Source organism: Lissotriton vulgaris, unplaced genomic scaffold (genome assembly GCF_964263255.1).
Source record: "Lissotriton vulgaris unplaced genomic scaffold, aLisVul1.2 SCAFFOLD_247, whole genome shotgun sequence".
Classification (NCBI taxonomy): Eukaryota; Metazoa; Chordata; class Amphibia; order Caudata; family Salamandridae; genus Lissotriton; species Lissotriton vulgaris.
Window position 1 is genome coordinate 1,341,000 of NW_028255597.1, and position 16,501 is coordinate 1,357,500.

At 43.3% G+C, this 16,501-nt stretch overlaps 1 protein-coding gene across 2 annotated transcripts in view; it reads left to right on the forward strand.

The window, feature by feature from the left end:
* The window catches only part of DENND4C (DENN domain containing 4C), a 1,503,495-nt gene that overhangs the window by 1,159,068 nt on the left and 327,926 nt on the right, over positions 1–16,501 (forward strand). For both annotated transcript variants that reach the window (XM_086951990.1, XM_086951991.1), the window contains exon 27: positions 6,474–6,583. In XM_086951990.1, the coding sequence (XP_086808116.1) occupies positions 6,474–6,583 (110 nt within the window). The remainder of the gene's footprint in view (positions 1–6,473; positions 6,584–16,501) is intronic.

Below are 16,501 nucleotides of genomic sequence, written 5' to 3' on the forward strand. Positions count from 1 at the left end.
ATCATTTTATTTCTATTGTATAACACTCATGCGAAAGCTCCAGTGATGTATACTTTGTAACGGTTTATTGATTACTGCTTAAATTGTTACAGCGTGAGCACTTTCCTGTTCATAATCTGCAACCTAATAAAAATAACGATAAAAAAAACAATATGTGTAGAAACTATTATAAAGACAAAAAGAACAGTAGCTGCAATGTTTACGACTAGGCCCTTAACTGGCATCGGGCGTTTCCCATGGAGGCTAGAAGGGGTGGGGGCTGGTTTCGCAGAGGTGGGGGGCGGTTTTGTTACTGAGCGCCAGTTTTGCAGTGATGCTGCAACATCTGCCTACAGTAACAAAATCAGCAGTTCTTCACACTAGCACACCCAAGGCCTAACAAAGTTGCCAGGGCTGCTTTGGGTTCCCTACCTGGCCCTGTTTATGACTAAAGTACACAGCAAAAAATATTGCAACATGATGCCTGTTTAACTTTATATCAACCCCACCCTCATATCTGTGGCTTACTAAGCTAAAATCAGCACCAAAAGACAACCTGATTTGAGTTTCAAAAATGGTTCACTCACATATCTGCTTTGAACAATAAAGTTACTGGTAAATAGAATATTATACTATACTATTCTTATCTCTGCTGATAGGAACACTGATAAGCCCCTAGCAAGTGAAGGATGAATTTGCATCCTTTTAACCTCCAGCAAATGTAGGTGAAGTGATTCTACATAGTTTGTCTCAGCTCAGTCTCCAGGCACAAAGTTTCTCTCTAGCCCTTCACACATTTATATATTATTATCTGGTAATTGTTGCCCTTTTCAAAATAAGTCATTAGCAGAAACAGGGCCGATGCCTTTTTACTTATTTTCATTCTGTGACGCGGTACTCATTGAAATGTAATAATAAACGAGAGCTGACATCAGCTTCCATGATATTTTGTTATCAACTCAGTAAAAATCATTGTAAAACAGAGAACACAGTTCAGATGCGGTGAAAAGTGATATTAACCAAATATGCATTTTATATTTGTCATTTATACTTAAAACGATTAACATATGTAATCTGAAAAGGGGATACCTAGAAAGGATATTACGTCCTTATATTTTTGGAAGTGTCTTAAGCTAACTAGACACACTCATTTAGTTGTGATGTTTAAATGGCATTTGTCGGCACCTCCGGTTGTACGGAAAACTAAGAGTGGTATTTCTTTGATTGTAAGTTGACCCTGGGTATCCCACGTAGGTGAGTGGTGGTCTTAACGTCTCGAATGCCCTTCTACTGTCCTAGCTGCTGGCTGCTCCTGGAGGCGCACAATGGTGTGATAGGTTTGAGTTGGCAACTTGGATAACTGCACAAAGCACCGCTGAAAGGAGACTGTCGCTGATTGTGAAGTGTAGCGCTAAGGGATCCACCTAGACTGGCATTCAAGTAGCGCTATTCACCCGCTCTTTAATCAAGGATCGGAACGCATGGCTCCCTGTAGCTATAGGGAGAGAAATCCAAAAACACAAGGATGATCAAACTGGCAATGCATCGGTGGAGGAAGGCGAATCTGGGCCGGCTCCTAGTTAGACTCCTGCCTCTGGGGAGCAGGTCTGCACAGATGAACTTGATGTTATTTTGGCGGCCAGAAGCTTGCTGGAAAGCAAATAGACTCCCAAGGTGCTGGATGTGGGCCTCTGAGATGTGACCAGAGGAAGATGTTGAAGCAAGTGTCAAAATTCGAAACAGCAGTGACGGAGCTCTCTCCAGCAGTGGAAGATTCGAAACAGCAACTGATAGCTGTGACGTAGTAGGCCCAAATGTTGGAATCTAGGGTGTAAAACCAAGATTCCTGAACTAGGCACAACAATTTAAGTGTAATTGGCCTACTTAAAATAATTGAAGGGGATTCAATGGTGTCTTTTTTCAGAGTATTGGCTACAGGAGAAGGTGGTGAAGGAGGGCCTTCGCACTTAAACGAACACACAGAGTACCTGTGTGACCCAATAGGCCCAGGGGCAGCCATGGCCTGTGGTAGAGATTACTAAAACAAATTGACGCAGACTACCTCTTGCAGCACGCCAGGACAGCTGGACCATTTGCAATAGGCAATGCAATGGTTCCGAATGCTCAATGTTATTCCAGTCCTCCATAGCTCCTGCTGGTGAGACTTATAAAAGAAACGCCAGAGGTGCAAAGATAGTTTTGTTCATTGCTGGTTTGGACAGGTTGCCTGCCATCACAGTCCTGGGAGTGGGATGTTGGGAAAAATTGCATTTGTTGCCTCTGTTACTAAGTTGTTGAATGTTGCATGTTTTATTGGAATGGGGAGCTGGACAGTGGTGTAGTGCATTTTGTTGTGGGGACCTCACTGGTGCTTATGGGTGTTTTTTGACTGATGCCTGCAATGATACAGTCGCTGAGACACATGTAGTTATTTATGTGGAATGTGTGGGGTCTCAACTCTCCCAGTGAGTGTTTTAATGTATCAGAATACTTTAAGGGATATAGATGTACCTCACACAAACTGAGGGGAAAGCATTGCAAAAGAGATGATAGGGTCTTATGTATTATACCACCTATTCAGTGTATTCCCATGGGATGTTGATCTAAGGGAGGCAGGGTATGCCTTTCCAACCTCCGACAAGCTTAATTGATCCGAATGGGTGAGTATGTGTGGTGATGGGTAGGCTGGAGAGCGAAGATATTGCCTTGATCAATGTCTGTGGCCGATTGTGAATCAGTTGGATTTTTTTTTGGCTAGGGTGTCAACTCCTCTGACCGCAGCACTGGGTTCCCACAAGGGATTTCAATTGCATAGCGGATGAGGTCTCACCCTCCACTTCCCGTACCTGGAGTGCCCAGGCTGGCTAAAGCTTTTGGCAAGTGGATGCATGGTAGGACATTGTGGGTATTTGGAGAACCCACACGCCCAGGGGGTAGGAATACTATTATTCAGGCTTGCATGATCTCCAAGTCTGGTTGAATAAATTCCTCTGTTGCCCACTAATGAGGGTAAAGGTCATGCAGCTTGAGTATCTGGCCAGCACTTACCCAGACCACAATCCATCGCTTATTACAGTGCATTGGGGCTGCCCCCCCCCCCCTCTCCCACGAGGAGCACTCATACCAACCTAGAGGTTTAACATAGTGTTACTTGAGAATTCTGGTTTTAGGAAATCTCTGGAGGAGGTGATTGCTGATTACTTCCCTGAAAATACAAGCAGGACATCCTCCAGGGTAATTGAACGCTGGGCTAAGATGGTGACAAGGGGGCACTGCATAGCTCCTGCATCGCGGTGAAAGCACAGCTTCATGCTTGTAACAGTAAGCAAAAGCAGTTGTTAAATGCAATTGAGAGGGAGGTGGCAAGGGGCCCCAAGTCTTGGGAGATCCTAGCGGTGGAAAGGAAAAAGCTCATGTCGCTAGTGAATAGACTGAGGGGGTATGACTACAGGCCTATATTGCGAGGGCCTATGCTGAGCACGATAGAGCTGTGAGGATGCTGGCCCGGCTGGTTAGTTGGAAAAGCCCGGGTACTCTTACTCTGCACTTTAACATGAGGGGGATCAACCACTGTATACCTAACCCGAGATAAATGATGCATTTGAGAGTTATTAGAATGGCCCATATGCAGCCAGGGATGAAAATAGCGCACAGGACCTAGACTATTTTCTTGAAAGCCTTGCTCCTCAGAATATCACAGGAGGTGATGGCCTTGGAAGCTGAAATACAGTGCCAGAGTTGAAGGCAGCCAGAAAGGAATCGGGCATAGGAAAGGTACCCGGTACGGAATCGGGCATAGGAAAGGTACCCGGCACGGATCGGTTACCAATAAAATTTTATGGGGCTTATATGGGTATTCTGGCTCCCAAATTGGTTGAAGTCTTCAGTGAGTCAAGAGATGTAGGATCCTTACAGCAAACACTGAGGAAGGAAGACATTGTTTCCCTCCTTAAAAAATTTTTACGTGAATTTGCAGTTCCCAGCGCCGACCAACATTGTTCACGCCGACCAAAACGTTTATATTCTGGGACATAGCACCATTCCCAATATCAGTAGACTAACGCAAGTACTCTGCAACCCTCCGCCTTCTGCTTCATCGGCCTTGGTGCGATCTATTGACATACAAAAGGCCTTTGAGTCTCTTAAATGGGACTTCCTATATGTGGCAATGCAGGGCATGGAGCTGGGACACGACTTCATGAGATGAACCAATTTATTGTACACTGGTCCTCTGGAAGGATTTAGAATGGGCCCTATAATATCGGAGTCCTGTACCATGAGCAGCGAGGCACAAGGCAAGGGGCCCTCTTTCCCCTGTAATATTTGCTGTGGCAGTAGAGCTGGCCAAAACAATTCGATAGAGCTAGTGCCACCAGAGGATTCAGATTGACGGGTACTCCTGTTCATTTCACTTTATGAGGGTGATGTGCTGCATGCTTAGCAGGCGAACTTGAGGGGGTAGCAGTTAGGGCCCTGGAGGATTTCGGTGGACTCTCTGGTTTGAGGGTTAAGCTAGGCTGAATCCAATGAGCTCTCCGTAAAGAGGCCAATGGGCTTGAATTGGCCAGCTGCACTTGACGCTGTCATAAAGTTGGAATCTAACATATTAAAATAACTAGGTGTAAGGGTCTATAGATCTCACACTGCCTGCTGCTGGGAAATGTTATGACGTTGCTGGCCGTCCTTAAAGCTGTCAATCGCTTTCTGTAACACATTGACGATATCGGTCTTAGGGAAGATAACCCCGTCTAAGATGTTCATACTGCAGAAATGATTGTTTATTTTCTGCTCTCCCCATACAGATTCCTAGATCACTGTTCCCGGCTGAGATGGACTGTATGTTGACCCCCCTTTGGTCACGAGAAAGTGCAGGATAGCACTATCAAAATTGAGGCTCTTGAAAGATGAGGGCGGTTTAACCTCCCCGGATTTTCAGCTTCATTGCTTAGCTGCACAGCTGCAGTGGCCATGTAGAAGACGTGCAGCTTATTGGGAGTGGGTAGCCTTGAATGATATTGTTGTCCCCCATAGGGCCCAACTGGTGTAACTGTTGTGGGACCCCTTTTGGAAATCACTTGCTATGGATAAAGCAATTTTAATCCGGGAAATGTGGTTTGCCTGGTCGTGTGCATTGCAGAGAACACACACGCAGGCCTTACTCCAAAGAAATAATCTTAACGTCACTAATGGTTTGCCTCCATCAGGGGAACTGGAGGGGACTGCATGAGTGGACTCGAAGGGTCTCACATTAGTTGGCAGTCTATTTGCAGGGGGCACTGACACATACTTCCAAGAACTCTGTGAGGAATACAACTTACTACAGCGGCTTTGGGGCTGACCTGGAGGCGGTGGAGTAAGGCTGCGGAAGAACCCCCTAAAACTGAGTGTATGCAGTACATGTACCTCATTAATAGCAGGACTAGAGCGATTACATTCCTATAATAACTCTCGCTTTGAGAAGCATGGGGGAGATTTATTGGAAGCGAACAGAAAATGGACAGAGCATATGGGGTAGCAAATAAACGATTCCGATTGGTTCTGTCTCAAACTGCACCTAAAAGTTTCCAGAAATGCACAGTTCAGACTGTTCCAGAGCAACCACTTGTACCGCGTATACATAACCCCCAAGTGAATCAATCATATGTTCCTTGATGCAAACGCAGGGTGCCCCAGGTGTGCTGATGTTGGGTCAGACTTTCAAAAATGATTGTGCGCCTTTCAGGCCACTTCCCTAGCAGCAAGGCCAACCTAGTGACAAGCAGATTTATAGATCTCACACTTGCTAGCTAGGCACCATGTAGCCAAAAATTGGAAGGGCTTATTGGCTAATGTGGAAGAGGGAAATCACTACTCGAGCTGTGTCTGAGAGTGTGAACCTTAGAAAAGAAAAGAAAATTGTATTGTGCCGTGCTGCCATTGGACAAGCTTGGGGTGCAATGTATTTATTTATTTATTTGATGAGTTTTATATAGCGCTGGCTAGAACCGGAGGTATCAGAGCGCTTTACAATTGCAGTCTTGCTCAAATTTAGATAGCAGTGGCCAAATGTAAAAGGCGCAGAAAGCTGGAGTAGATCCGGATTGGGTGAAAAGACATGCAATTATGCAGTGGTGATGGCCTCCCATGCCCGTACAAATCGGGTGCCACCATAAATCTTTACAGATATATTAGTGCTTCATAGGTCGAGTAGGCTGAATGCTTGGTTCCACACACAGCAGTTGTTTGGTTAAAGATTGGTCACAGGAGTGGGAAAGCAGGTGGCATATCTAGGGTGATATGTCTAAGTTCGAAGATTCAGTGCAAACTTCTGTTGACCCCCACTTAATTTACACAGAACAGTTGCTTGACATAATTGTATTACTTGAAGTGATGTGTTAGTTATGTGTAATAGGGCAATTACATGGAGATAATGCCTACTGTACTGCAACGTATTCACATGACAAACCATGTCCGCAATGTGCACAAAATTGTTGACATATGTGCTTTTAATACAGATGAAGCAGCTTTACCAAGAGGGATGAAAGGTGTGGAATCTGAAAAATCAGAGCCTAATTCCTCTCCCCACACCAGCTTGTCCAGTATCTTTCAGAACTGTGCCATGGAGGTAAGAACATAGTGGATTTCCTTGCTAATGTTATGATAGTGTGAGTGGTACTTAAACAGTTTACTAGTTGGTGGTTATTTTGTATATTTATATGTGTATTCAGCATCAATTTTTTTAATTAAAATGTCTTGTGGTAAACATTTTCTATAAATGAGTCCAGTGGTTGGGAAAGTTACCTAATATGGCGAGCAAGAATAATTTGTATTTTTATAATGTGGCTTTGAGGATCATCAGTATGCAGCTACAAGAATGTGAAACAGTGCAACATTTAAATGTAATACACATGCTTACAGAACGACGTCAGACTGGGAAGATTGTTACTTATCAGGGTAACATTCAGGGGGGCATCGCATTGCCCCGTGAGAAACCTTATTTGCCAGCGCACACAGCTGGAATTATGATGTGGCACCTAACTGGGATACTACATACTTTCACAACATATTAAGCCCTGATGAAGTTCTGTTTATTGAACCAAATGCATTGGCTGGACTATGTATGTCAAACAAGAAAAGTTGATGGGAAAATAAAGAATTTGTCAAAATATACATGAATGGACTTCTTTACCTGGTGCACCTCCATATTCTTTTATAATAGACTAATAATCAGATCCCCGCTCAGCATTTTCTTAAACTAGACATGGGTGGCATTTTTACGTGACCAGCAGGGAGGCTTTCAACAAAAGGTGAATGGGAACGGTAGTGGGTTAAGGTGTATGTTGGAGAGGAAGAGATATCAAAACAATAGGACTAAGTGAAATAAGATATCAAATGGTGATCCGATTATTGTCAATCACGTTAATATGTGAAGTAAAAATAGAGCTAAATTGCTGGATTTCAATCAGTCAACGATTTGTAGAGCATGGCAAATCACCCACGAAGGTCTCATGGCGCTGTAACTTCTTTTTTTTTTTTTTAAATGGCGGAAAAACAAGGAGAAATCAATGAAATACGAGGGAAAAGCAAAAACGGGGGGCAAGGATAAAGCAGTGAAAACGAGGTATAAAACAAGGAGAAGGCACAAAAAATGAGTAGAAAAACGAGAAAGCAATAAAAACGAGGAGAAAGCACTCAAAGCAGGGGAAAAAGCAAGGAGAAAACAGTGCAAACGTGGGAAAAGCAAGGAGAAGGCACTCAAAAGAAAGGAAAAGACGGAAGAAAGAGTGATCCAGCAGCACAGGAAGAGCTGGGCCTTGAGCACTCAAAAAACACGGGAAAGCAAAAGAAAGCAGTGAAAACAAAGGAAATGCAAGGAGACTGCACTCAAAAAGCTGGGGAAAAGCAAGGACTGTACAGGAGCAAGATTGATGCAGCAGCATAGGGAAAACTGGGCCTGGGGCCTGCTTAATGGGGTTGGGCTGCAGCCTCCGTTAAGTAGATCCTGAGAGGAGGAAGGGGTGCTAGGAGGAGGTGGACCTGGACCTGGCTATTCAGGAGGCAGGAAAAACGCTGCAGGCAGAAGCGGCAATGAGGGGGAAAAACAAGAAGAAAGCACCGACAAGGCACTCAAAATAGGGGGGGAACAAAGAGAAAGCAATGAAAACGAAGGGAAAGTAAGGAGAAGGCATACAAAGCAGGGGGGAAAGCAAGGACAAAACAGTGTAAACAAGGGAAAAGCAAGAAGAAAGCACCCAAAAATGAAGGAAAAGCAAGAGAAAACAGTGAAAAGCAAAGAGAAGGCACTCAAAAAGCAGGGAAGAGGCAACGGAGGAACAGAATGAGAAAGCAGTGAAAACGAAGGGAAAGACAGGAGAAGACACTAAAAAACAGGGAACAGCAAGAAGAAAGCAGGATCAAGTGTGATGCAACAGCAAGGGAGAGCTGGCACTGGGGCCTGTTCAATGGGGTTGTGCTGCGACCCCCATTAAGTAGGTCCTGGGAGGAGGAAGGGGTGCAGGGAGGCAGTGGGCGGGGCTAGGTGGGAGAAAGAAGGCAGGCAGGAGTGGCAAAAGAACAAGAAAAAAGAAAATGAGGGAAAAGCAAGGAGAAGGCACTCAAAAAATGGAAAAAAGCAAGGAGAAAGCGGTGAAAAACGAGGGAAAGCAAGGAGAAGGCACTCAAAAAACGGCAGAAAAAGCCAGGCGTAAGAAGTTATACAAGGAAAAGCAACGGGGGGAAAAATAAAGAGAAAGCCATGAAAATGAAGGGAAAGCAAGAAGAAGGCTCTCAAAAAAAATAGGGGAGAGCAAGGGGGAAAGCAGTGAAAACAAGGGCAAAGCAAGGAGAAGGCTCTCAGAAAACAGGGGGAAAAGCACCTAGAAAGCAGTGAAAATGTGGGAAAAACACTGAGAAGACAGGAGCAAGAGCGATGCAGCAGCACAGGGAGAGCAAGGCCTGGAGTCGAACTATTGCCTCCATTAAGTAGGTCCTGGGACGAGGAAGGGTACTGGGATGCGAAGGGCAAGAAAAAGGCGGCAATGAGGAGAAAAACGAGGAGAAAGCAAAGAAAACGAGGGGAAAGCAAGGGAAAGGTACTCAAAAAATGAGCAAAAAGCATGGAGAAAACAGTGAAAACGAGGGAAGAGCAAGGAGAAGGCACTCAAAAAATGGGGGGAAAGGAAAAGCAATAGAAAGCAGTAAAAACAAGGGAAAAGCAAGGAGAAGGCACACAAAAAATGGAAAAAAGCAAGGAGAAAGCGGTGAAAAACGAGGGAAAGCAAGGAGAAGACACTCAAAAAACTGCAGAAAAAGCCAGGCGTAAGAAGTTATACAAGGAAAAGCAACGGGGGGAAAAATAAAGAGAAAGCCATGAAAATGAAGAGAACGCAAGGAGAAGGCTCTCAAAAAAAATAGGGGAGAGCAAGGGGGAAAGCAGTGAAAACAAGGGCAAAGCAAGGAGAAGGTTCTCAGAAAACAGGGGGAAAAGCACCTAGAAAGCAGTGAAAATGTGGGAAAAACACCGAGAAGACAGGAACAAGAGCGATGCAGCAGCACAGGGAGAGCAAGGCCTGGAGTCGAGCTATTGCCTCCATTAAGTAGGTCCTGGGACGAGGAAGGGTACTGGGATGCGAAGGGCGAGAAAAAGGCGGCAATGAGGAGAAAAACGAGGAGAAAGCAAAGAAAACGAGGGGAAAGCAAGGAAAAGGTACTCAAAAAATGAGCAAAAAGCATGGAGAAAACAGTGAAAATGAGGGAAGAGCAAGGAGAAGGCACTCAAAAAATGGGGGGAAAGGAAAAGCAATAGAAAGCAGTAAAAGCAAGGGAAAAGCAAGGAGAAGGCACTTATAAAACAGGAGTAAAAGCAAGGAAATTGCAGTGAAAATGAGGGAAAAGCAATGGGAAAACGATCAAGGGTAAATTAATCAAAACGAAGGAAAAGCAAGGAGTAGACACTCAAAAAACAAGGCTTTAATAGGGCTGTCCCTGAATTTCTTTAACTAATTGGGAGAACGTGAGTGAGAGACAATTTTTGAATCTGAAGTAGGATTTGCCCATGTAATGCAGTGTATGTTTTGCAGTCAGTAATTTATCAGCCCTATAACAAGTCTTGTTGTTTCCCTTTTGAAGAACGGTGTGCAGTTTCTTTTGGACACCTGCTCTCAAACCTTTAACATGCTTCATGCTAGAATTAAGTTGTGAGCCCTTGATCAAGGCCTCTCAGGTGAATGAGTGGCTGTATCTGCTGACGTAACTAAATAGTGAAGAATTTCAAGTTGGCCCTTGCTATAAATGATTTCCTCACAGTTTTCGACCACGAATTTATTTTCATAAACAGATTTTTGGGTCCTTCTATATACTCAGTCTTGAATCCATTGAGAGAAAACCAGCTTGCTTTATCCAGTTTTTGAGTGATCTCACTTAATAATCTACACAACTTTGGGCATCATATAAGTGTGTAGAGTGAAGCTGTGGATAAAATATCGTAGAAGTTTTCTACATGTATTGAAATTGGATGGGATATATATGGGAGCTTTGAGGGAGGTCACATGGGGTAGTAGTCTGTAGATGCTCGCATTACCAAAGTCAATGCTAAGGAAAGGATCGAAACTGATGTGAGGAATGTGTTAATGATAACGTTTGGAATGTGAATCATTCCAAAATTTTAAAACCTTCTCATTGGCTTTGGAAATAATATTCTTAGTCGTTATGTATTTGCTTGAAGTGCAAGTCAAGGGAAATTTGCTATGAATAATTAACATTGTTTTCCGTTGTAATGTCGGAATAGATTCACTGTTGCGAAAATCCTCAAAGCATATCCACATAGAGAGGTTTTTTAGACAGCTGCTTAAACAGTTGTCTCTAGATACCCGTTCCAAAGTTGTACAGTTTGTCAAGCAGTGCTTCACAATGGGGATTTTCCGAGCTTTAGTACAAAATTAGGAGGCTAGTATCATATGCACAGCTTGCATCAGCGTTTACTCCATTTCCATCCCTTCTCTTGTCTTCTTCTTTTAAATATGAAACTGGAGCAGTTCACTGAAAGTTTTTTTTTCTTCTTTTAAATCTTGTACTCTCTAAATGCTTCCGAGTTGTCCTCTACGGGCGTTTTTCAAAACAGTGAGGGAATGTGCTAGATTGTAGCAACTGGGTAGTGTTAGAGTACATACATGTTCATTAGGTAGGTTGTTTGATATTTTGTTCCAATAAATGGTTTTTCATCTTGTCAAAGGCATTTTCTACTGTTTGACAGTAGCATGGAGTGGAGCAGATGTGTTTTCTCGAAAGTAAAAAAAAAATGTGCATAATTTATCAGTTATTTGCTCTAGAATTATCTATTTAATTTAATGTTACCCTATTTAGAATCTTTAATATATTTTAATTGTCACAAATCTCTATCTCATGTAGAACTTTACTTTGAATAATGCATTAAGAGCATGGAGTTTGGCTGTGATATTTATAATCTTTAAAACCCACTATTTTAGCAAGAGGTCCGTACAAGTAAAATCTCATAGGGTTTGCAATCCAGTGCACTAGGTGATCAGTGAATACAGAGAACATAAACTTCAAACTCACACGTTTTACAGTCTTAACTATTTTTGTGAAAAGGAGCATACATATCAAATTTTAATATTCCCTTGCATTCACATCTTTAGTAAAATAGAGACATTGATATTGTTAATCTTTAAGTTTTCTAAAGCACAAACCAGGTCTCAGTGAGTTGCTCTTATGTATAAGTAAACATCAAAGCACAGCATTCCAAAACCGTATCATTAACATGAGCCATCATTTGCTTTACTTGAGGGTATTATGGATAATCTTTAGTTTTATGGCTGGAATCTACCATATGGCATGTAAAATCTGTATTGGCTTACTGCTGTCAGAAATTAAAAGAAAAGGGTTGGTTTCCAACAACTTCCACATTGTAAAGAAACTATGATTTAATTTCTGCTCTTTTGTCAGCTGTAGGTGTTGTAATAGAGAACTGTAGTAGAGAATTACTTTATTGAACCAGTTAGACTGACCACATCTGTAGCGATTTGCAACAGTAAAACCCAGGACTCGAAACATTTCCTGACCATCTGGTTCTAGGTGAGATGTCTGGCATGAAGCATGATGTTGAACTTCTAGACTGTGTGGGACAAAAACAAGGTACCTTAGACGTTCTGTCAAAGCAGACTTATAGTAGTGTACAAAAGATAAAATAGGCTCCTTCACGACCAACAGTGTAGGTGTGTTTGAACTGGAGACTTATCACAGGGAAACAAGCCGAGGCTCTGATAAATCTGGATTACCTTGAGGAGGAAAGGCCAGTTTGTGGGAAGATAGTCTACACCTCTGTTCAAGTGCATAACCAGAATGCATGGGATGGTTAAGAGAGGTCTTGGGCATGCTTGTGGTATTTGTATTTCAGTAAAGATTCATGAAGGAAAGGAAATGTCTCATGCTGTTGAATTGCCCACGTGGGCATTACTTCACTGTGTCCGATACCTTTGTCTGTGAATCTATGAGCTGCCAAGAATTTCTGAGGGCAGTGATAAGTGGGAAAACGTGGTATGTTCTGTTCAGTTCTAACAGTGGTAAGTAAGTGGACATCATACATCCATTATTATTTGTTTCTAGTGGGGTAGGGAATACATTTGCCAGGTGAAATGGTGAGGGTTATATACAACTTTCTAGGGAAATGTTGCGGACAGTTTGTGGGCAGCAAAAATGCGTGATGCATAGAAGAACTTGCAGAAGCTAGCGATTGCATGGGAAGAGAAGAGAAATAGGTAGACGTGTTCAGTTTATAAAATAGTTACAAACATTCAACTTAAGCCATCTACCTGTACTGTCTAAGCTTGTCCCTTTAAAACTTGACCATAAACTGTTGCTTGAAGAGGCGGGGCTTTAGTACAGTTCTAGATGGAGAAATCCCTTGAGCACTGCATAGACAGTTCTTTAAAGAAGTCTGTTTACAGTTTCACTTAGTTATGAGAAACTGCCCATATGGTAGAAAGTCTTTGGGAGATCTGGGATGGTTAATCAAGTATAATAGCAAAGTGTTCTTTTCTGTTGGTTTCCTGTATAAAGCGGTATAAAGACGATTGTTTTCAGCTCGCACTAGAAGGTCTAGAAATTCAATTTGTGATTCAGGCAATCGTGAAAGTCCCTCAAAAGAGTTTGGGGACCTTGCCAAATCATAAAATATAATATTTGTATTGTTTCTAACATTGTTTTCCCTAAATCTTGCCTTGCCCATGGAGCCATCAATCTTGGGACACTAGCCCAGTTGCCTGATCTTAGTACGTTCGCGTAGAACAGGGTTTTATTGGGCCCTGTCCCCCTTTCTCACAACTTTTGGGACCACTATCAGTGCAATGATTTCCTTATCTTTTCCACCTTTGCAGCTTCATTTTGGTTTCTTCCCTTCCAGTTTCCTGTTGACTGGTTTCCCAATATATTTAGTTCATCATGGACTTGCTGTTTGGGTTCACCATCTTGTAACCCTTGCACTTTTCTACGTGCCAGAATTGTGGGCACAGGTATTCCTCCTACATACCCTGCCATTTTGGTTGTGAATGTCCATTTGTGTTTGACAATTGCCATCTGATCCCTACACCCTCCCCCCTTTTTGCCCACCCAGCACACTGTGGAGTTACTTTTTAGACCAGCTCATCTTTGTCCTGTTCCCTTTTTTAGTGCTATAATTTGAGTAAGTCATCTGGCACTTTTTTGTAACTTTTTTCACCCATTACAATGGCCCAGCTACAATTAATCGATTTGCTTACTTTTTCCTTTTAATCTACTAGGCCATCTTTGCACCTCTGTAAGTAATGTCTGTTTTGCACCCATATAGCAAGGACTTGTATTCCCTCACTTCACTCTTTTCTCTCTTTCATGTCTTTGCAGCACTTCTTTCCCAGGATTTTTCTTACCCTGTCCTGATGAGGATTCCGTAATTGTAAGGGATCAAAATGCCGTCACCCATACGATCTCAGAAATGAATATTTTTATTTTACTTGTTTTGGCTGTATGGAGGCACACTATGTGTTATGCACTGGAATGAACTCTTACCACAGTGTGCATCACGTGTGAGCACCAATCACTTTTATCACGTATATTTAATGAGAGTCTTGAGTATTTGATGATTATATAAAAAAGGTGTTTTGAACCACAAACTTTTTCATACCTGACATTTATTGTATATTAAGTCATTTAAGGCATATACAATTTTAAGGACCACTGTTTTCTATAACTCTTAAATGTAACTCTGACTTCTGCTGAAAGCCAGTGTTTGGCCTTTAGTGCCAGTTATATGCGGTCCTGCTTGTGAAGGTTAAGGCACATTTTGTTCTTTGAACCCTGACAATTATTTACTTAGGTAGATCTTAATAGATGGTTCGAGGCATACGAGCTGCAGATGGTACACTTTGCATAGATCGCCATCTGGTGTTGGGCTCGGATGCTTGCACCTTGTTGTCTTGGAAGAAGTCTTTTGTGGTCACGAGATAGGTGACTCCTCCCTTGGACGATAGTGCGCATGGGCATCGACTCCATCTTCAGATTGTTTTTTCGCCATCGGGTTCGGATGTAACTTCTGCACTCCGGTTCGGCACCATATTCTCCAAACCTTTTCGACGCACAAAACCATCTTAGACTCGATGGTATTGTTTTCGATCGCGTGATTTCGACGCGCTCCTCAAATATTCTGTTCTGGCCGTCGACGCGGGCCGCTGGGCCTATCAACGCCGTTCGGGCCTATGGCTCCTGAAAAGGACACAATTTAAAAAATGCCCCCAGTGTGGAGCAAAATTACCACACAGTGACCACCACAAGGTCTGTAACCTGTCTCTCGCCTGAGCACGACGAGAACAATTGCCAGGCCTGGGCCTATTTTAGATCTAAAAAGACCATCCGTGATCGCCGGGCCCGACGACACATCATGACGCAGCGAGCAGCTCCGGCGGACATCTTCGATGAAGGCTGCGATGTTCCGGAAGAGAACTCTGAGGAACTGCAAATCGTGTCCAAAGCAGACTACTCAGACCATCTCATCACTCCAGGTCAATAAATGAGTACAACTGCCCCTGCCCCAAACCCACCTCCAAAAAAGAAGGCCCTGGTCAAAACTTCGCCTGCTGACCCCAGTCGCGACCAAAAACAAGCTTCAAAAGCCCCGTCCTCGACTCTAAAGACAAAAGACAAGCCTTCCGGTAGCTCGGGACCGAGCAAACTGAAACTGTCCCACAGGCGCTTTTGGCACCGAAGCACGGAGCGCAAGCTACTCCCAAAAAGTCCTGGGCTCCGGCCACCCCCGTGCCGAAGGAAAAGGCATCGGATCCGAAACTGAAACATTCGAAACTGAAAAAGATTTCTGCCTCCACATCGAAGCCGAAGGACCCGAAAACACCCTCCAAGGCTCTGAGGCAGAAATCCAAACCTCGGTCGGACCCGAAAAAAACTGCACCAAAAGTACCTACAAAAGAGGAAGATCTTTTTTGACCGCATCCTATCGATCCAAAACCAAAAATACTCCATATAGACCCTAAAACAGGACATGTGTCTACTGTTCCACTCAACAAAAGGAAATTGGACACCCCAGGCATTCCTTCAGTGCCTGTAAAGGACTGTGCTACTTCACCTTTGCAACCCTCTTCTCCTGTTCTTCCTTCTAAGCCTGTCTCTCCTCCACATTCTCCTATACTTCCACCAAATTCACCACTACCACCCAGTGATGATGATTTAGGGGATGAGGGACACAACACTGACCCTTTTGATGACCCTGATAATGATACAGACGTACCACAGGATGATTGGGATGATTATGATGACCCAGTAGATCCTTTAGACCTCCCTAATCCTCATGCATATCCAACAAAGCCATCTTCCCCAGATGACCATATTGGTTTTAACCAGCTTATAAATAGGGCGGCTCAATACCATGGTGTCCCAATGCATTCAGACCCTGCAGAGGAGGATTTTCTACTAGACACCTTTGAACAATCACTAAAGACTGTACAAACACTGCCAATGTTAAAAGGTGTCATTAAACATGCCCCTGACATATTCAAAGACCCTGTTAGGACTAGAATCCTAAAAAAATATAAGCCCGCTCCCAGTTATCCCGGCTACATCAAAGGTCAGCTCCCTTTAGATTCCCTAGTGGTAACTAACACTAGAAAATGTGCCAACTCTCAAACCTCTGGTGACGCGCCACCTCCAGACAAGCAGTCCAAATTATTAGATGCTTCTGGCAAACGAATCGCTGCCCAAGCTGCTAATAACTGGCGAATAGCCAACACACAAGCATTACTTACTAGGTATGATAGGGCTCACTATGACCAACTAGAAACCCTACTGCAACAATTATCTGATCAATTTAAGACCAAGGCTAAATTGATTCAGTAGGGGAAGTTAATAACTAATGCATCAATCAAATGTGCCCTTGATGCAGCGGACACTGCCTCTAGGCCCATTAACACTAGCGTGTTACTCAGACGACATGCCTGGTTATGCATCTCTGGATTCAAGCAGGAGGTACAAACAACTATCCTCAATC